Below are 20606 nucleotides of genomic sequence, written 5' to 3'. Positions count from 1 at the left end.
TTCAGACCGTCAGACCATCAGACCATCAGACCATCAGACGGTCTGATGGTCATTCAGACTGTCAGACCTTCAGACCGTCAGACCTTCAGACCATCAGACCGTCAGATGGTCCTTCAGACTGTCAGACCATCAGATCTTCAAACCTTCAGATCATCAGATCATCAGATCATCAGATCCTCAGACCGTCAGACCATCAGACCTTTAGACCTTCAGATCATCAGATCCTCAGACATCAGACCATCAGACCATCAGATCTTCAAACCTTTAGACCTTCAGATCATCAGATCCTCAGACCATCAGACCATCAGACCATCAGACCATCAGATCTTCAAACCTTCAGATCATCAGATCATCAGATCCTCAGACCTTCAGACCTTCAGACCATCAGACCTTTAGACCTTCAGACCATCAGACCTTCAGACCATCAGTCCCTCAGACCTTCAGACCTTCAGACCTTCCCCTCCCACGGCCCACTGCCGTTCTGCTCGTCAGCGCTGAAGCTAAAACTCATTCCTGCTTCCTGTTGAACATAAAACTGGTGAACAAATCAGAAACATTGATACAGACGAGAAGCTGAAGGGTTTAAATATATTTACAGCTCGATGGACATGAAGTGTTGAGTTGTTCCTGCTAGAATGAAGTGACTGTACATTCTGTACAAGATAAAGCAACACAAAGAGGATTAAAGTGGTTAAATCATATCCTGTTTGTATGTTTTTCAAAAACTACACAAGCTTTCATGTATTTACTGAATGTACACCGACGTTCTGCTTCATAATGTGGAATATTCGGGCCGTCCAGTTATGCTCTGTACAGCTGTAACTTCTCATTTTGAACCTAAGGCCACATTTTACACCTGGACAGGACAGGTAGCACGGACATACCGACACCTCAGAGCCGCCATCACAAAGTGTGTTGGGCTTTCCCTTTAAGCATCAAAAATATCACCTCTCTTCTGCTTTTCTCTGAAGTCTACAAGAACGTCTGCAGACGTAAATCTGGGGGAAACATCGCAGCAAGTATACAAAATATAACGTCTGGACAAATGTCAGGTCGCTAAACCTTCAAGTGTCCAACAGGGCGGTTCTCCCTTTTTTCCTCGAGCGCTTTAAGGCATAAATAAGATCATTTACCCTCTGAAGATACACATATAAGCAGTTATCAATAAGTTAGGAGTTTCCAGGCTGGACCCCCGACACATTCAAAGGCCTCCCCGGCTATGCTTTGCTTTCATCGGACGTCCCTCCCCGTTTTCCATTCAGGCGCCTCCTTCGGCTAATCGACCTGATCGACAAATAAATAGAACTCACCACGTGTGTAAGTCTAAAGTACAGGCATTTACAGTTTGTACCAGTAGAATGGCACAATAGAATAAATGTACAGCTGAGGCTGAGGAGGGTCCTCTGATGAGGGACGAAGGGGCCGAGGACACGCAGGAACAAGGTGGAACAGGAAGAAGACGACGTTTTGGTTACATGCACTTAAAACGATGTGAGCGCCGTCATCCCAGCTGTGAACGGAGGACCGCCGGCGCCAACAGGAACCACGTTTCCTTTTATTTTGCATGTGAGAATAAAGTGAAAACACTGGGAGTGTGGGCCAACGCTCGGGGTTACATTTATTCCACCAAGTTCAACGTTAAGAGAAATCTTCCTCCTCTGCTTCATTCTCTCTGATGCCTGACAAAACTGAGTAAAGTACCACTTTATTCTCAAAATGCAAAATAAATCAAAGCTTCTCATTTGCGCCCTCATGTCCGGCACCGACACTCCTCTGTGGAATGAGCAGCGGTAAATCAGACGGACGGACGGACGGACAGACGATCTAAACATCCTTCTCAGGTCTTTTCACTCCTACTGACAGTCACACCTCTGGAGCTGGAGCAGACGTGGAACATCAACCACCTTCAGCTAAAAAACAAGGATTCACTGATTTCTACGTGAATGAAGAAGATAGAAGATCCGTCGGCTCTAAATAAGCAACAGGACACCAAACCGACCCGGAGCCCGACTCAGGGCACCGAGTGAGGGCAGTGTGTTCAGAGGGGAGACGGTGCAGCGAGGTGGACGTAGAGACGGTGCAGCGGGGGGCAGCGGGGGGGGCAGCGAGGCGAGCTATCGAACGCGGTGGAGTCGACCCTCTCGTGTTTGCTGGATGAGACGACGGTCACGTCGTTAAGCGAGCGGCGCAGCTTCACGCAGGACAAGAAGCTGCTGGAGTCTTTGGGTTCGTTCCTCGTCTGGTCTTTTGGTTTCTGGATGTATGCATGCACACTGCTAGTCTGGATGTGAGTGTCTGTTGGAGCCTGCATGCTGCCCTGGCTTGTGTCTGTACATCGTCTTCATGATCTTCATCTTTTCTACACTGTTGGTTTGTTCACCCCCGCCGTACGGTTCTGTCTAACAGCTGCGGAAGCTTTGCTCTCCGCCTCCGAAGCGTTTTGCACGAACTCCAGCTTCTGCTCAGCACTGCTCGAGTCCAGAGGCGTCCCGGCTGTCCTCCATGCTGTTCAGGGTGACGTAGATGATGGGGACCAGGCCGTGGGTGGAGCCCAGGGAGCACAGCAGCCAGTCCGGGCCGGCCTTCCTCAGGACCCGCAGGATGTCGCCCTTGTTGAAGCTCAGCTGGCCGGGCTCGGTGGCTATGTGGTGGCACAGCGCGCGCACTTCACTGGGGAATGACACGGGACGAATGATGGGGGCCGTTAAACTGGGTCATTAACTGAATGGACAGAAAGTTACTGCCGACTCTTTTAATGGACAACATGAATAACTTCCCCTGATGTTGTATTATTTGACAGCAATCTGAATACCTGACATTTAGACCAACAAAAAATAATCAATTAGATGTAAAAAGTGGCGTCAAACAGACGGTCTGAAGTCAACCGAGTGCTGCACGCATGTAAACACACACACACACTCACCATGGAGACTGTCGTCTGGCTTCAGCCGGTCGCGCTGACGGAGCTGGAGGTCTGCTCTGGGTGTGAGTGGGTGTGGCCGGAGGCTCCGTCTTCTTCCCGCTCGCCGCTCCGATAGTCTGAGCTACAAGGTCAAGAACGGACCTGTCCAGAGCGAGCCAACCTGAGGGCGGCCTGACACACAAGCACCACATCACTGTGCTGGTATTCTCTCTGACTGTGGATCCACCAGACTGAATATCATCAGACCTTCAGCTTACCTGCTCGTTTGGCCTTTCGCCTTCTGTTCAGCTCCCTCCCCCCTCGAAGGAGAACCAACACTGGATCCAAAGAGCCTGCCCCAGCGCAGATTCTGCCCCTGTGAGGGGGCTGCGGGCGCCCCAGCTTTGGTCTCCTTGTCCTGGTTGAGGACGGACTCCGGGGGGCTGCCCATCCACGACGGCCGTCCTCTGGACCCGGCCGAGTCTCCGCTGGAGCTGCTGCTGCTTTTCCTGCTTCTGTCCCCTTCCCCTTCTTGGCTCGACTCTGCCCCCTCCACCACTCCCTCTCTGGTGGGGGGCAGCTGGCCGTGCCGTCTCTCTGATGACTTCTTCCTCTTCTCGGTCTTGACGAACTTGGACCCCTCTGAGGACTGGTCGATGTAAACCTGGGAGGACTGCATCAGCTGGTACCACCAGCCCGCCTGTCGGTCTTGCCGCTGACGCCCCTCCTTCTCTTTCTCCTTCCTCCGGTCGTTCTCCTGTCCATCCTCTCTTTCTCCTTGGCTTTCCTGTCCTACACCTTTCACCCTCTGCCCACTCACCCCTCTCTCCCTCCAGAGGTTGGCCAACCCCGCCTCCATCACCGGCCCGCCCTCCCCCTCTCTCCTCGACCCCACCCCTTCCATCCTCGGCCACGTTCCCTCCCGTCTCAGCGCCGCTCTCTCCTTCTTCACCTCTGCGCTCGAGTCTCTGACCATTTCGCTCACGGTGGTGCTCCACCCCCTCATGAGCTGGAAGGTGGAGCGAGCTGACCGGTCGACACTCTGGCCTGCAGAGCACAGCTGCTCCTTGCGGCGGAGATGCTCCTGACCCTTCTGGAGGAGGTGCGGCTCAAACAGGAGGTCCAGGTCGAAGGGGAGCAGCGACAGCGGCTGCAGCAGGAGGAGCAGCTCCTCAAAGAGGGGCTGACACGCCCCCTGCGACAGGGGGAGGAAACCCCACGGGTTGTAGTGTGCTGCGATGATATCTGAGGAACAACAGGAGGATTATCAGAGGAGGAGGAGGAGGAGGAGGAGGAGGAGGAGCAGAGGACAGACTTCATGTGGACTCCAGATCTCCACTGATCTTACCTTCATGTGTGTAGAGGTGATTGAACCAGAATTCCAAAGATTTTAGGCTGAAATACAAAGAAGAGTTAAAATGACAGCAGCATAAAATGACATTTGATGAGACGTCTTCTGAAACCATAATGAGTGATCTATGGGGGGGGGGGGGGGCTGTGATTAAATCAGCTGATGTTTGGGAACCTCAGCATGAACAGTTTTATGGTAAAGTTAAGTTAATTTGAGAGTGAATGACTTCTAGACAACCCTGGTTAACCTGTTCTGGCTGGGGTGTATTTTTGCTGTGCTGGGGGGGCACGATTAGACCAGGAGGTGGCAGCAGAGTCATGGTGCCATCAAACTAATGCACCAGCTGATGTCTTCAGTGTTGATGTGTCCAACAACCGTGATTTTAGTGGGGGCTTTAACACCTGTGGCCTCCCCCGATATAGAAATAAAGACCGCAGCAAACAGTTTCTTCTTTCCACCTCCGACAGTTACGGAGCGACATGATCCTCCATGTGTAGTCGAGTTAGTGTCTCCTTATGGATGTCAGTCCGGTCTCTGTTAGCTCTGACTTTGGTCTCCACCTCCTGCTGAGGGAGACATCTGCTCTAAAGCGTCTGCACTGTGTAGTTTTACAGCTGTTTCTCTGAACACGATGGTTGATGAGAGCTGTGACAGTGAACCAGGAGCTGAAACGCCGAGTAAAGACGATCCAGATGTTCACTCCGGAGGTTCATCACTACCAGACACCTTTCACTTCATACACTGTTGTTAGAAAAACACTGATCGCACAGACCCAGACCTCCGAGGAGGAGGAGGAGGAGGAGGAGGAGGAGGAGGAGGACAGTGAAGGAAACGTGACTCACTTCAGGAGGCCGAAGATGAAGGCGTTGAGTCTCATGCTGTGGTTCGTGAGCTCGGAGAACTGGCTCACCTTCGAGAACAGGCTGTGGAGAACACGTGTGGACGGGCCTGACGGAGACAAACACACAGACGTGTTACCCATGAGCACCGGCAGGACGTGTTCCATCACCTCACATGAACACATGACTTTAATCAGTCTGCAAACACTTATGACAACATCTACTATTGAATACGTTTGTTATCTCTGCTGATGGGCTTTTGTTCACTGTTACAATCATGTTGTGGCTTATTTTCAAAGACAGGATGGTACAGAAAACAAACCTTGTGGCCTGAGCTTTCTGCAGGTCATGACATTATTCAGAAGTGTGCTAAGCATGAAGCTCCTCAGAGAAAGTAGGAGTGCAGAGAATCTAACTGAAGTCCTGTTCTGAATCAGGTCGGCAGACTACATATGGTCTTTAGATAAAAAAATAAAAAAGAATGGTAAATGGTGACTGATGTTTCTACCCATGATCCTCTCTGTCCTCATCCTGGTGTGTGAGTGACTGGTAGGTAGTAAAAGTGTTGGAACTGGTCCAGTAGATCACCTCAGCCAGCAGCCACCAAACAGGCTGCAATGGCTGCAACGTGATCCTTTGGGACAACTGCACCTGATCACAGTAGGTCCACTAAAAGAGCTTGTTTGATCCACTGACAGGCTCAGAGTGTTATTCTAAGTGTGTGGCCTGTAGTTAATCAGGGGAAACACAAGTGAGTCAGTTCCAGTAAACGCTGGTGTGAAGAGCTTCTGGTCAAAACCTCAAACGTCACCACTGAGCTTTCGGTCGTCATGGCGGCGCCTGCAGGCTCTCACCCAGCTGTGTGGACGCCTCCACCAGGCTCCAGGGCTGACAGCGCCGCTGTCCGATGATCAGGTCCAGGACGTAGGCCTTCAGACCGTCCTGCAGCACCTCGTGCAGGGCCGGGCACAGGTACTTCAGGATGAGGTGGCCCACGTTGGGACTCACCCAGCTGTTCCCCAGCTTAGCCTGGGAGGGAGGCACAGAGACAGGAAGGGGTGAGGGAAGGGGGAGAGAAACTAGGCAGAAAAACCTGTGGGGTTGTTTAAGTGTCTGAGGCTGACGAACACTTTCAGTGGTTCACTCACCATGTGAGCCCGACTTCTACCTGACTGTTTCACCGCTTTGACACTTCTACCTGACTGTTTCACCGCTTTGACACTTCTACCTGACTGTTTCACCGCTTTGACACTTCTACCTGACTGTTTCACCGCTTTGACACTTTTACCTGACTGTTTCACCGCTTTGACACTTCTACCTGACTGTTTCACCGCTTTGACACTTCTACCTGACTGTTTCAACGCTTTGACACTTCTACCTGACTGTTTCAACGCTTTGACACTTCTACCTGACTGTTTCACCGCTTTGACACTTCTACCTGACTGTTTCACCGCTTTGACACTTTTACCTGACTGTTTCACCGCTTTGACACTTTTACCTGACTGTTTCACCGCTTTGACACTTTTACCTGACTGTTTCACCGCTTTGACACTTTTACCTGACTGTTTCACCGCTTTGACACTTTTACCTGACTGTTTCACCGCTTTGACACTTCTACCTGACTGTTTCACCGCTTTGACACTTTTACCTGACTGTTTCACCGCTTTGACACTTTTACCTGACTGTTTCAACACTTTGACACTTTTACCTGACTGTTTCACCGCTTTGACACTTCTACCTGACTGTTTCACCGCTTTGACACTTTTACCTGACTGTTTCACCGCTTTGACACTTTTACCTGACTGTTTCAACACTTTGACACTTCTACCTGACTGTGGAAACGCTCCCACGGTCTTCAGGGTGTGTGATGTTCTCGGAGAGGACGATGCTGAAATGATGTGTCTGAAACTTTTGGTCCACCTGTTCATGAGCTCTTATAATGTGGAGGAGTGAGATCTGGAGTGTTGGTGCTGTTTATCCGTCTGGTGATCTGACTGTTTGTATGGTCTGGTGTTACATCCATTATTCTTACATTACATAAAACCTTTCATAATAAATAAAGAGTTTCTACTATAGACACTGAACAGACGGCGTCAGCTGAGTGAATCTGATGTTATTCACCACCTGAAAGGTTTCATCTTCTTTGTACTTCACTTCACATTAATAAGTTGTTGTTCAAAGGCTCAAACATGCCGCTGTGGGAGCTTTAATCGGCGCTCTGAACCACAGGGGAACGTCAGTCTGGTCCTCTGTAAGCTCCCACCTTCACATCTGGGTCTCGACTGGTGCCGAAGTGAGCCACGATCAGGTCCACAGCTGTGTTCACGGCCTTCACCAACCCTGACGGTTCAAGAGGAGAAAAAGAAGAAGAAGCTCGTCAGTGATCCTTTTGGGCTGCATGCCAACAGTGTCCTCCTCCACAGGGAGGTGAGAGGCATTAAGACCCAGAAGAAGCTGTGTGCTTCACTGTGTTGTTGTTGCAGTCTGCATGAAGTCATGGTTTGATTTACTAAGACAGCAACCAGCTGTGCATCGAACTTCTAGGGATCTGCTCTATCAGCCTGCAGGGACAGCAACACAAAATGTCCTGATGCCGAAATCAAAGACTAAAGTCCAACTGCTGCTGAGCGAAAAGGATTTACTCATAAAACTATAAAGACACATTATCATAGAAGCGCAGATGTTAGTCCTTACAGGGACAAACCTGGATAATCTCCAAGCTCATTATACGACACCCTGCTGCCTCAAGAGGCCCTCAAGAGCTCTCCTCTGTGTCAAGTGGCCTTTCTGCAGTGAGAGACACTTGATTTTAGGGATATCTCCTGTGTTTCTCCCCCTGGTCCTCTGTGTCCACATCCTGGTGTCTGAGTGACTGGTAGGTAGTAAAAGTGTTGGAACTGGTCCAGTAGATCACCTCAGCCAGCAGCCACCAAACTAAGAGAGCTTGTTTGATCCACTGACAGGCTCAGAGTGTTATTCTAAGTGTGTGACAGCATCATGGAAAGGATCCCTACAGAGAGAGACCTGGAAGATCCTTTTGGTTTAACCACAAACAGCACACACACCAGACTACATTCACTAAAACAGGGATTTTAGAGAACAGGACACAGGAGCTGCTGCTCTGCTGCTGCCTCCATCAGGTAGTTTGTGTTATTGTCTGTTAAACAAATAATGTGTCAGATCCAAATTAACCCTTTAAAACAACAAGATCACAAACGAACTAACTGAATGATCGAGGCAGCAGTAGACCAGCTCTCTGTGTAGAATCCCTGTTTTAGTGAATGTAGTCTGGTGTGTGTGCAGAGAGCGATATAACGGCTGTTTGTGGTTAAACCAAAAGGATCTTCCAGGTCTCACACACACACTCACAGAACCTCACCTCTCTTCTGTGTCAGGTCCACGGAGATGTGCGACTGTGAGGAAGAGCAGGAGGATGAGGAAGATGAAGCGTCGGGGGAGAGGCAGAACTCCTCCGGGGGCTTCTCGGTCAGGGAGAAGTAGTCCGGCAGGAAGTCACTGTAGCTCTGCTGCAGCTTAGTGGACTGGCCAATGGCTGAGACACACACACACACACACATATAAACACACACTTTTAAAAGCATGAGAAGCATTTAGTGATCCTGAAGGATGCAACTGGAAGTGAGACTTAAAACACGTGAGGAACGATTTTATGAACCTCTGACATAATCTGTCCTCCAAGCAGCCCTGCAGTAAGTCACTAGTACTAGTAATACTTAGTAGTACTAATACTAATACTTATAAGTAGTAGAAGTAGTACTAGTACTACTAATAAGTATCCAGGTATTCAGATATCCTCCTAATAAAGTGATGAGCACCATTGAGCCGACCCAGCGTGTGGCCGGAGAGGCCTGAGGGGAAATCGAACACGTTCCGTCTGGCCGGCCGCGGCCCCCCGCCCCTCCGGGGTTCCAGGTTAGCTGAGAGGGAGCCTGACCCTGCAGAGGAGTGCCCCCCCAGGACCCTCTCCACTCCAAGAGGGTTTCGACGACGGTACTCCCTCCATTTGAGAGCCTGGGGGGAGAGGTGGTGCGCTGTGGGGAGGGGACGTGTTGGGGTTATGGTGGGTTAAAGGATGGATGAAAGAAACATGTCAGAGGAGGAGCAGGTGGAAAAGATGGAGGGAGGAGAGGAGGAGGTTTAAGTTCATGCATGAGGGGAGAGAAGAAAGAGAAAAAAACAACAGTAAGAACGTAGAAAAGCTTGGAAAGATTAAATCCTCTCTGAGTCCTCTGTGTCCACAGCCTGGTGTCTGAAGGACTGGGAGGTAGGAAAAGTGTTGGAACTGGTCCAGTAGATCACCTCAGCCACGTGATCCTTTGGAAACAGCTGTTATATCATGTCACCTGTCATTTAGTTTGGATCCTAACTGACCCCTCAAAACACCAGAGTCACACAATAACACACACTGACTGATGGAGCAGCAGCTCTAAAATCCCTGTTTTAGTGAATGTAGTCTGGTGTGTGTGCTGTTTGTGGTTAAACCAAAAGGATCTTCCAGGTCTCTCTCTGTAGGGATCCTTTCCATGATGCTGTCACACACTTAGAATAACACTCTGAGCCTGTCAGTGGATCAAACAAGCTCTTTTAGTGGACCTACTGTGATCAGGTGCAGTTGTCCCAAAGGATCACGTTGCAGCCATTGCAGCCCGTTTGGTGGCTGCTGGCTGAGGTGATCTACTGGACCAGTTCCAACACTTTTACTACCTACCAGTCACTCACACACCAGGATGAGGACAGAGAGGATCATGGGTAGAAACAGTGGAGTGACCCTTTAATAACATTCACAGAAGTTAAACCCAGACAACCGTCTGTTCTCTGATTGTTGAAGTTTTTGGGTCCATGAAGCTACTTGTGCTTAAAGACTTAAATTATCTTATGGCTAAATGTTTTCCATCATCTGAAAAGTAAAGTGCAGAAAAAGAAGGAGTGAAAAAGTCAGAAGAGTCAAAAGAAACAGTAGTGGGACTGATCCAACCCTGCTGATGTTCAGGTGACTGATGCAGAGTTTGTGTTTTAATCTTTACATCTTAAAAGGCTCCACAGACGGAGGTGATACCTGGGGGGGGCAGCAGGTGTGAAGCCTGACGTTTGCTTTTACACACTCAAAGATTTCAAGCATTTCAACCAAGAGCAGCATCACTTAGTCACACTGAGCCTACCGTTGTGTGTCCGGGCTGCGGGGGCTTTGCTTCCCTCCCCATGACCTCCAGAGTCCAGACAGCCCAGCGGGCTCAGACTGTCGCCGTGAAGTGCTGCTAAACCGACCAGACCCCCCCGATGGAAACAGTGTCCCTGCGTCACCGGCAGCATCGGCGGCATCGCCCCTCTCTTCACCCCCAGGGGCGGAGGTGGGGGGGTCGACGGCGGCTGCGCCGAGCCCCCTCCCTGCTTTCCCGTCGGAGGGGTGTGGAGGGTGCCGAGGCCTGCTGAGAGCGGGCAGGAGAGGCTGTGTGGGGGCTGAGGGCTCGGGGTGCAGGTGGAGCAGGTCCCAGAGCTGGGCGCCCCCTGCAGCCGGACCGGGGAGTAGCTCCCCAGGGGCGAAGGCCGAACTGAGTCGGGAGGAGGGCCGGCGGCCGCAGCCGGGGGCCGCTGGTACCTGTGCGCGTTTTCAGCCGCGTCCTCGCCGTCCTCCCCCAGCGGGCCCCCGGAGTCAGAGCCCGAGCCGGAGCTGGAGCGGGCCTGCATGCCAGAGACGTAGCCCGTGAGCAGGGGCCGCAGAGGTTTGGGCTGGGGGGGCTTGGAGGCGAACTGGTGGTGGAAGGTGAAAGGCTGGATGGGGAGGGTGGTGGGTCTCTGGTCCTTCCTGTAGCGGACCACCGGCGGACGGCTGTCGGAGGAAGTGGACAGGCCACCTGGACGAAGAGCAGAGAGAAGAGCGGGTTACACTCATGGTCAGAGACATGATCAGCTCCACCAGGGAGGGGGCACTGCCTCACTGGGGGAACAACACTCATTAATGCTCAGCTGACCTGATAAACTGGGAACTGAGCTTCAAGTCAATGTTTCATTTCAAACCTTTATTTAACCTTGAAGAACCGTCGAGGTTCTTTTGATTCTTAGTGTGTTTGAGATCATTTTAAGATCATTTCTATCAGTTAAGGCTTTAACTTAGAGCCACAGCTCATCATTAGTTTGCAGATTGTCAGGAAATAGTCCAAAATGTCCATCACAGCCTTTAAATTGCTTATTTCTGACCCCCCAGTCCAAAAGCAAAAGATGTTTAACTAGCAGTGCCAGAAAAAAGGAACAAATGCTCCATGGACACAGTGAATAAACAAAGAAACCTGATTAACATTAAAAACTACTAAACTACTAAACTGTGTCAACACGAAGGTCAGAAAACACAGAAAGCAGCTCAGTCATGAGTCACAAAGCTCAAAACACTGACAGCCATGGCACTGTGGACACACACACACACACACACACACACACACGTGTCAAAGAAACACACACACACACACACACACAGACAGACTAAACCTGAAGAAGTCGCTGCGTCAGGACACACCAGCCAGGAGAAGCCTTTATTCTGCACTTCCTCTCTGCTACTGTACTGTGTGTGTGTGTGTGTGTGTGTGTGTGTGTGTGTGTGTGTGTGAGAGTGTGTGTGTGTGTGTGAGAGTGTGTGTGATCCAGTGCAGTGTGTATGACGGACAGAAGTGTGTGTGACGTCGACAGTGTTGCGCAAGCTGTTTGTCACCCTAAGCCCCGCCCACTGAGGCCACCTGAGCTGCAGGTGCAGTGACGGCTCTCGGCCACAGGGGGCGACGTGGAGCTGCTGTAGAAACATGATGAAGAGAGGGAGGAGGGTGAGGAAGAGAGGGGGGAGGGGGAGGCTACACACCCCGCAGGCCGGAGCTCCCACTGGGGATGAAGGATGCAAACACTCCCTCTCTGCCTCTCTTCTATCTGCTCCGTCATCCCTCTAATTTCCATTTTCTTCCCCTCTCTCTCTCTCTCCTCATCATCCTCCCTCTCCTCCTTCCCTTGTCCATCTTCGTCTCCCCTCCTCTCCTCTCCTCTCCTCTCCTCCTCCTCCTCTCCTCCTCCTCCTCTGAGTCCATTAGACAGCCGAGGCTTTTCCTTTGCAGCCTCCTGTTAGCATCATTAGCGAGCAGGCTTCCACTGAGGCCTGCTCGCTGCGCTGAAACATGGCAGCTGACTCAAGAGAAGCCTGATGAATAATAAATGTGCTGAGATGCTGCATAGCCTCTCATTATAATCTCAGATCATCATCACAGCCTGTTTGAACACGGTGCTGGAAACCGGAGAGGATGTTTGGAGGCACGAGTCGGACACACCTTGTTCTCAGAGATGACCCATTTCCTCAAATCTCTGTATCGGTCCTCCTCCTGCCCTCCATGTTGTCATTGTTCCCCTGCTCTCACCGCCTGCGTCTGCTAACAGCTAAAATATCCAGTTCACCGTCACAGAACACCAAGAAAAGCAGCAAATATTAACTCTCCAGAAGCAGGAACCAGAGATTTAAAGGTTAATACGTCACAGAACACGGTCCGGTGATCTGTCAGGTAAAATGACTGATTTTACAATGTGGTCTGGTGTCTTTGAAGAGAGCTGTCACAGGTATGTCTGCTAAGAGTGCTTGTTTGTTTCTTACTTGGGGAACAAACAATAGCACACGCTGACTAAAGTACCAAGGCAGCAGCAGAGCAGCAGCTGCTGTCGTCTGTGAGGTAAAATGTCTGCTTTTATAAATGGAGTCTGGTGACTTTGGAGGCTCTCTGCTGTTTCTGCTTAAACAAAAACACAAAGCCACCAGATTCCACTGACAAAAACAGTCATTTTACTTTGCAGAACAAGTTATTGAATCCAACACAACACAATAACACAAATGAATCGATCGAGGCAGCAGTAAACCCAGAATCCTGTGTTCTGTGAGGTAAAATTAGTGTTTTTGTGGATGTAGTCTGGTAATATAATATAACGGACTGTACCTACCAGTCATTTAGACACCAGGACATATAAAAGCTGGTGCAGATCATCTTCTGTATTGAAAGTAATGGATTACTCAGCTCTGTCTCTTGTGACTGGAGGTGAGCTGGTCTCATGGGGCAGGTTGGGTGCTGACCTCAGGTCTGTATTTATGGTGATGACTTGTGGCAGCTGTAGTTTTCCAGGTATTTGTGTTTAACTCAGTCTGTTTCCAGAACAGGTGGCAAAATGGGACTGAAAATAAAAAGAAGGGCAAAGCCAAACTGTTGTGTAATCATCTGTCCAGTGTTTGCTTGGTGGACGCCTGCATTCCTGCACACTGACCTACATACAGCCGACTGTTTGTTCTGCACCATCCTGTCCAGCGCCTCGGCTCCAAAACCGACTCAGACGACAAACAAACAAACACTGCGTCAGATAACAGGTGTGATAGCTGAAGCACACTGTGGAGCCTGTTTTCCTCATGACGACACAAAGGTGACACACGTGTGAGAGAGTCGTTTGTCCTTCAGGGTGGGGAGACCCCTCTTCTCTTCTTCCTCAGTATTTTGACAGCAGGTGATGCAGACTGATAAATGTGTCTTCTTCTACCTGGAAACAGAGCTCGGCTCCTGTACTCGTCTACGTCATGAGATCTTTTTGGGAGCTGCAGCCTGTTCAGAGGACAGCTGGAGCTTCCTGGGACGCTCACTCACTTTAACTGTCCACGCTCTTATTCCACAGGCATCCCAAACACTGTGTGTGTGTGTGTGTGTGTGTGTGTGTGTTTATCTAAGCAGACACTGAGCTTCAGCTTCTGTCACCGGGGGTCCGTCAGCACTTCTCCTTTTATTTTGATCTGTTTCTATTTGTACTTTTTCTATTTTTATACTTCATACTTTATTGCAACAGTTCATATAATTTAACATCTGCTCACATGTGATGTTTGAATAATAACAGTAATATATATTTAGATATATACTGTATCTATAATAAGCCTCGGAGAGCTCCGGCTGTCCCAGGACACTAACATTAACACACTTAATAATAATAATAATAATAATAATGATGATGATGATGATGATGATGATGATGATGATGATGATGATGATGATGATGATGATAAAACTGTTTTCCTTCTACCCTGTCATGCTGCTGATGTTTCCACCTTTAGGCGACGAGCAGCAGCAGCAGCAGATGATAAACAATCAGGCTCCAGGCTCAGCGGTGAGAACTGTAAGGAGTCAATGTGAGTCCTCTGTGGATCAACATGTGGAACTGAGAGTGGATCCACAGTGGGATCACTTCACACTCGTGTCCTGTGTTTATTCTCCTGCTGACGTCCGTACGTGTTGTGACTCCTCTGCTGTCTGTCTGGTGACTGTTCTTGAGTCCCACCTGAGGACGGCCATCTTTATAAATCAGACTAGGTTATACATGCAGCATCTGTTTGTGCCTCATACTTGTTCCTGTACAAGTCAACGTTAGATAAGGAGAGTTTATCAGCGCGCTGCTCCGTCTGCCTGCAATCAGCTGCAAAATGACCCGAGTCTCCAGGAGCTGCTCTCACTGGATGCACCTAAGGCGACTCTGAGTGTCCAGCCGTGGATGTTTTCAGTCCTGCTCAATGCTTTCTGATATCTTATGATCCTGTTATCGTTGTGAGAATGAGCTGCAGGAATGAGGCGTCCCTCCTGCTGCCTCACGTCTCTGCCGAGTCGCTCCTTTCTAGGTTTCGGGACAATACCAGGCTACTAATGGACACAAAGAGTCCGGAGAGGTTCGTCGCTGCTCGTCACCGCTTCGAACGAACCGCGAACACGATGAAAGTCACAGCAGCTTTCAGGGACACGGAGGCTCAACGTTTAGCCGCCATAAAGAGGTGACACCGTTTCTGCACGTCTGTAACTTTCTCCAACCTTCACCTGGTTTTGGCACAAATGGGCCGACGGTGGGCTCTGGACACACACACACACACACACACACACTCTCACACACACACACACACACACACACACACTCACACTCACACTCACACACACTCACACACTCACACACTCACACACTCACACACTCACACACTCACACACTCACACACACACACACACACACACACACACAGCTCAGCGTGGGATTCGTTTCCCTGCACCTTCATCTCACCTGATTGTTATTCAGAACACGTTTGGCCCACTTCAGCCCTTCACTCCCTCTGAAGCCGAGGACACACACACTCTGCGTCACATCTACACACACACACACACACACACACACACACACACACACACACACACACACACACACACACACACACACACACACACACACGCTCCGTCTGCCTGGAAACATTCGACCCTTCTCATCTTCCCAGTTGTCCATAAAAACACCTCCGTCATCACAACACATGACAATAATACTTTTCTGTAGTCTAGGATTCCACAGCTGCACTGGAAGTTCATTCTCCTCTTTTAGTCTTTTCTGATTTTGTTTTTTAGTTTTGTGTCACATTTCATCCCTCCATCCATCCCTCCATCTATCCATCCATCCCTCCATCCCTCCCTCCATCTATCCATCCATCCCTCCATCCCTCCCTCCATCCATCCCTCCATCCATCCCTCCATCCCTCCATCCCTCCATAACCTGTAACCTGTGATGCAAACTGATTTATTCATCATTTTGGGGTGTAGAAACGAGACCTGGTGCGACTCTGCAGCTTCATCGATTCTACTAATAGAGCTTAAATCTATGAATTAGTTGTTTTGTTTTTACAAGAGCCGGAGAGCCCTGAGGAGCTGGTGGAGACCAAACCAGAGCATTAACAGTGGAAACAAAGAATGAAGAGTGAGAGGTAGTGAGAGGTGACGTACCCTCGGCCTTGGTCCTGGTCTCCCTCGCCCCCTCCAGGTGTCGCTCGATGCTGCCGTGACTGTAGCACCTGGTGAAGGGTACCGGCGACAGACTGGGACTGCTCGTCTCGGCGCGCTGCTCCGGAATCGGAGAGAAGTCCACCGAGGAGTGTGTGGACGATAAAGGGTCGGCGGCTGCCTTCAGAGGCGGCGACCCCCCCGTACCTCCGTTTCTCCGCTTGCTTCTCGCGATCTCTGCGAAGGAGGTGACCCGTGGAGGCGCCGGGGGGGCCGGCGAGGCGCCCTCGCTGAGCCGGACGGGGCAGCTCATCATGCGCTCCAGAGAGCCGAGCCGAGGGGGCGGAGACTTGTCCAGGTTTCGGTCGTAGCTGCGGGAGCGGGGGCGGCTTCCCGAGGAGGCTCCGCCTCCGATAAGACCCCGACCAACCACAGGAGGGGAGGTGTTGACGTACACCTGGCCTTTGATCACGGTAGGAGAAGCTTCAACCTCACCGGCTGACTGCTGATTCTCCTCCTCTTCCTCCTCTTCCTCCTCCTCCTCTTCATCATCGTCATCATCCTTTCGCTGAATAAAGAGAAATAAAAGAAAACAACAGTCAGACACACAAACAGTCTTCAGGTTCACCTTGAATTCACTTTAAACTGGAAGTGACTGTCTGTAACTAGTGATGATTAACTGAGCCTAAGACTAATGATTAGACTGTAACTAGTGATGATTAACTGAGCCTAAGACTAATGATTAGACTGTAACTAGTGATGATTAACTGAGCCTAAGACTAATGATAAGACTGTAACTAGTGATGATTAACTGAGCCTAAGACTAATGATAAGACTGTAACTAGCGATGATTAACTGAGCCTAAGACTAATGATAAGACTGTAACTAGCGATGATTAACTGAGCCTAAGACTAATGATAAGACTGTAACTAGTGATGATTAACTAAGCCTAAGACTAATGATAAGACTGTAACTAGCGATGATTAACTGAGCCTAAGACTAATGATTAGACTGTAACTAGTGATGATTAACTGAGCCTAAGACTAATGATAAGACTGTAACTAGTGATGATTAACTGAGCCTAAGACTAATGATAAGACTGTAACTAGCGATGATTAACTGAGCCTAAGACTAATGATAAGACTGTAACTAGCGATGATTAACTGAGCCTAAGACTAATGATAAGACTGTAACTAGTGATGATTAACTAAGCCTAAGACTAATGATAAGACTGTAACTAGCGATGATTAACTAAGCCTAAGACTAATGATAAGACTGTAACTAGTGATGATTAACTAAGCCTAAGACTAATGATAAGACTGTAACTAGTGATGATTAACTGAGCCTAAGACTAATGATAAGACTGTAACTAGTGATGATTAACTAAGCCTAAGACTAATGATAAGACTGTAACTAGTGATGATTAACTAAGCCTAAGACTAATGATAAGACTGTAACTAGCGATGATTAACTGAGCCTAAGACTAATGATAAGACTGTAACTAGCGATGATTAACTAAGCCTAAGACTAATGATAAGACTGTAACTAGTGATGATTAACTAAGCCTAAGACTAATGATAAGACTGTAACTAGCGATGATTAACTAAGCCTAAGACTAATAACAGTAAGAATGATATAATGAGTGGATGTTACAACATTAATTAACTGACTTTTAAATGTTTAGATCTGTTTGTACAACAGAAGCGACGTTTGAACTCTTCCAGCTGTTAATCCGTCACTTTAACTGGTGATTTCTAACAATTTATCACTAACACACACACACACACACACACACACACACACACACACACTATTTCACTTATGACTTCATTCATCGGCAGTGTGTAGGTAACTGCCCCCCCCCCCAGGGAAACATAGTAACTGGTTGGGAATCAGTGATTCAGAGGTAAAATTACCTGAAGACCTAACATGCCTTCAGTTACAGTTGGTTCACACAGCGGCTCTGTTCCAGACGGACGGCAGCCGTCGTCTCTACATGAGAGCTAAAATAATCCTCAGACATGAGATCAGATAACCGCAGACAGTGTGAACTAAAACCAGCCAGGACCAGATAACTCTGGTCAAATGGATATTTGTAGCTCAGGGTTACTGTGATTGTCATAAGGACTCCGATTAGTTTATTCCATAATATTTATTTCTGTCTATTGCTGCCTTATGAGTCTGATGTTTCCTACTCAGACTGTATTTCTAATGTAAGTAATAATTAGTTGTTGGTGTAAATTAACTAAATGTTCTGTCTAAACTTGGTTAATTATGCATGAAACTCAAGGCAAGGTGTGTTTTCAAGATCCAAAAGAACTGAAGTAGAACTCAGAGAGGAAGAATCATGTGTTTGGTTCTGTAATTCCTTAAACGAGTCATCTTCACTTCCAGTTATTGCAGTATTTGTATCCCAGGGTCCTCTCTGTTCATATCCTGGTGGCTAAATGACTGGTAGGTACTAAACGGAAAAGGTTTAAAACGTTTGGTGTCTGCTGGCTGAGGTGATCTACTGGACCAGTTCCAACACTTTTACTACCTACCAGTCACTCAGACACCAGGACCTGTGAAAATAGAGCCCAGATATGAAAATACTAGTTATTCTTTAACCAGTGTTGAAAATAATAAGGACATCTGTTTATTTCAGAGCCCTTTAGTGCTACATCCTTATATTACAGACAGATTTATGATATATATCATTTCACAATATGGATGTTTTTCATACTAAAGTTGATAAAACTTTTATGAAATATTGACTTTTTTTTCAACAAAACCTTTTTTCTATTCATTGTTTTAAATAAATATGTTGTGTGTGGATGTTTTATGAAGATCTCACTGTGAAGCAGTGACCACTCACCCCCGGTGACGCTCCATCTTCCTCCTCTTCCTCCACACCCTCCTCATCGGCTCGCTGCCTGAACAGGAAGTACTCGCTGGGCTGCGTCGGGGTGGGGCTGCCTTTGCTGTGCTCATCGGAGCAGCTGTTGACCGAGGAGCCCGCGGGACTCGGGGACGACTGGGAGGAAATGTCGCAGGTGACCAGCTTGTAGTAGTTCTGTGTGGCGACGACCAGGCGTGCCTCACTCTGCAGGCAGGACGCCAGGTCTCCGGACGACCCGGACTGCGGAGGGTGGTAGGAGTTGCAGTTGGCGTCGAGGTCGAGAGCCCCCTGGTGCTCCGCGGCGCAGGAGCAGGTGGAGGAGGTGGACAGGTGCGGCTCACGGATGAGAGGGAAGGTGCCGCCAAGGCAGGGGGGCTGCTGCTGCGACAGGGGCGGTTCGGTCGGGGAGGTGTGAAGGTCCAGATAGAAAGCCCCTCTGGTCGAGTCCCGCGGGCCTCCTGGAGGATCAGAAACAGACGAGGTGCAGGAGTGATCGGTGGAGCTGTTCAGGTTGGTGTGACCCGTCACCGGCGGTTTCTCTGGGACGCCGTTGTTCATCTTGTTGTAAATGGCGCTGAAGTTTACGAGCACGCCTTCCGAGCTGTTGCAGGAGGAGTCGCTGCCGTAGCCTTGCTGGAACTCGGAGAAAGGCTCCAAGAAGGCTTCGGGGAAGTGCTGGGGGTAGTTCTGGGAGAGGGTGCAGAAGGAGCAGTGCTGCGTGGAGGAGCTGGAGGAGTAAGAACCCGTCTTGCTGCTTCGCCCGCACCTCATAGGGTGATCTTCATCTTCTTCATCGTCATCGCCCCAGTCGTGCTCTCCACAGTCCATGGACATGTTGGAACCGCTGCTGCCGTGGCGCCGCTGGCTGTCCAGGCCCAGAATGTCCAGGTCGTCCAGGTGGTTGGAGAGATCGGAGGCGGGGCCCCTGAGGGACTCCCGACTGCTTCCACCCACCGAGCTGTGCAGCAGGAAGGGCTCGGAGGCGAAGCCGAGGCCGTGCAGGTGGAATGGAGCCATGCCGTCATCCAGGGCGGAGTTGGTGTCACTGTGGAGGTGAAAGGAAGAGTCTTCCAGGTAGCCACTCAGGTTGTCGCCATCCTCCTCCTCCTCTTCTTCCTCGTCATCTTCAGTGTTCAGCAGGAATGGATTGTGACGCAACGGATTCCTGTTCCTGGGTTTGGCTCGGGGTAGCGTGTGAGCTGTAATCAGCTGGTCTTCTGAATTGCTGGAGGTGAACGATGAATCATCGCTCGCTGTGCTGCCTCCCCTCCCGCCGCCCTTCCTCTCTCTTCCTCCGTTGTGGGTGGACCAGGCGCCGCTGGAGGTCTGGATCAGGCTGCTGTAGAGCAGAGCTTCTCTCTGAAGGACGTCTCTCTCGGGAAGGGATGTAGTGCGACTCAAACCCAGGTTCTCCGGTGGGCTAAATGGGTTGCTCCTCTTCAGCGAGCCCCCACAGCCACCCTGTCGCCCACCCGACACCTGGCAGTGCACCAGGGGGATGTGATGTACGATCAGGGTCTCACCTGACAGCTTCGGAGGGCTGTCCATGGTCCAGGAGGAGGGAGGGTGGGACTGGATCGGAGGGAGGCCCTGTGTGGGTGGAGGGGAGGGGAGGGGAGGGGAGGGGTGGGGTGTGCGTGGAGGGTTGTGTTCACTCTCTGATTGCCGGGCCGGGCGCTGCGGGGCTGCCGGGGATCTGGAAGGAGAGGTCGGGGAAGTCGACACCGTGGTCAGAGTGGTACATCTGGAAGACACAGAGAGAGGGAGGACGTTACAGGAGCAGAGCGGACCAGGAAATAGACAGAGACCGATCGACACC

At 49.9% G+C, this 20606-nt stretch overlaps 1 protein-coding gene across 1 annotated transcript; it reads right to left on the bottom strand.

The window, feature by feature from the left end:
- Positions 1-1965: 1965 nt before the first annotated feature.
- Positions 1966-20335, bottom strand: rusc2 (RUN and SH3 domain containing 2). The gene is made up of 12 exons (XM_070834454.1): positions 18764-20335; positions 15910-16474; positions 10273-10965; positions 8929-9144; positions 8472-8645; positions 7356-7432; positions 5947-6121; positions 5096-5201; positions 4251-4297; positions 3181-4147; positions 2924-3094; positions 1966-2670 (listed from the first exon to the last, which is right to left on the bottom strand). The coding sequence occupies exons 1-12, from the start codon at positions 20333-20335 to the stop codon at positions 2463-2465; spliced, it is 4971 nt and encodes a 1656-aa protein (XP_070690555.1). The 3' UTR covers positions 1966-2462.
- Positions 20336-20606: the final 271 nt, after the last annotated feature.

The sequence above is a fragment of the Pempheris klunzingeri genome, chromosome 7 (genome assembly GCF_042242105.1).
Source record: "Pempheris klunzingeri isolate RE-2024b chromosome 7, fPemKlu1.hap1, whole genome shotgun sequence".
NCBI classification, from domain to species: Eukaryota; Metazoa; Chordata; class Actinopteri; order Acropomatiformes; family Pempheridae; genus Pempheris; species Pempheris klunzingeri.
Note: the sequence above shows the minus strand (reverse complement) of the source record. Positions and strands in the feature narration are given on the sequence as shown.

Coding starts and splice junctions, on each gene's coding strand:
- rusc2 (XM_070834454.1), bottom strand. CDS start 20,335: ATGGACAGCCCTCCGAAGCTGTCAGGTGAGACCCTGATCGTACATCAC. Junction 9,145..10,272: donor CGCAGCCCGGACACACAACG/GTAGGCTCAGTG, acceptor CCCTCCCCACAG/CGCACCACCTCTCCCCCCAG. Junction 5,202..5,946: donor GGAGGCGTCCACACAGCTGG/GTGAGAGCCTGC, acceptor TGTCTCCGTCAG/GCCCGTCCACACGTGTTCTC.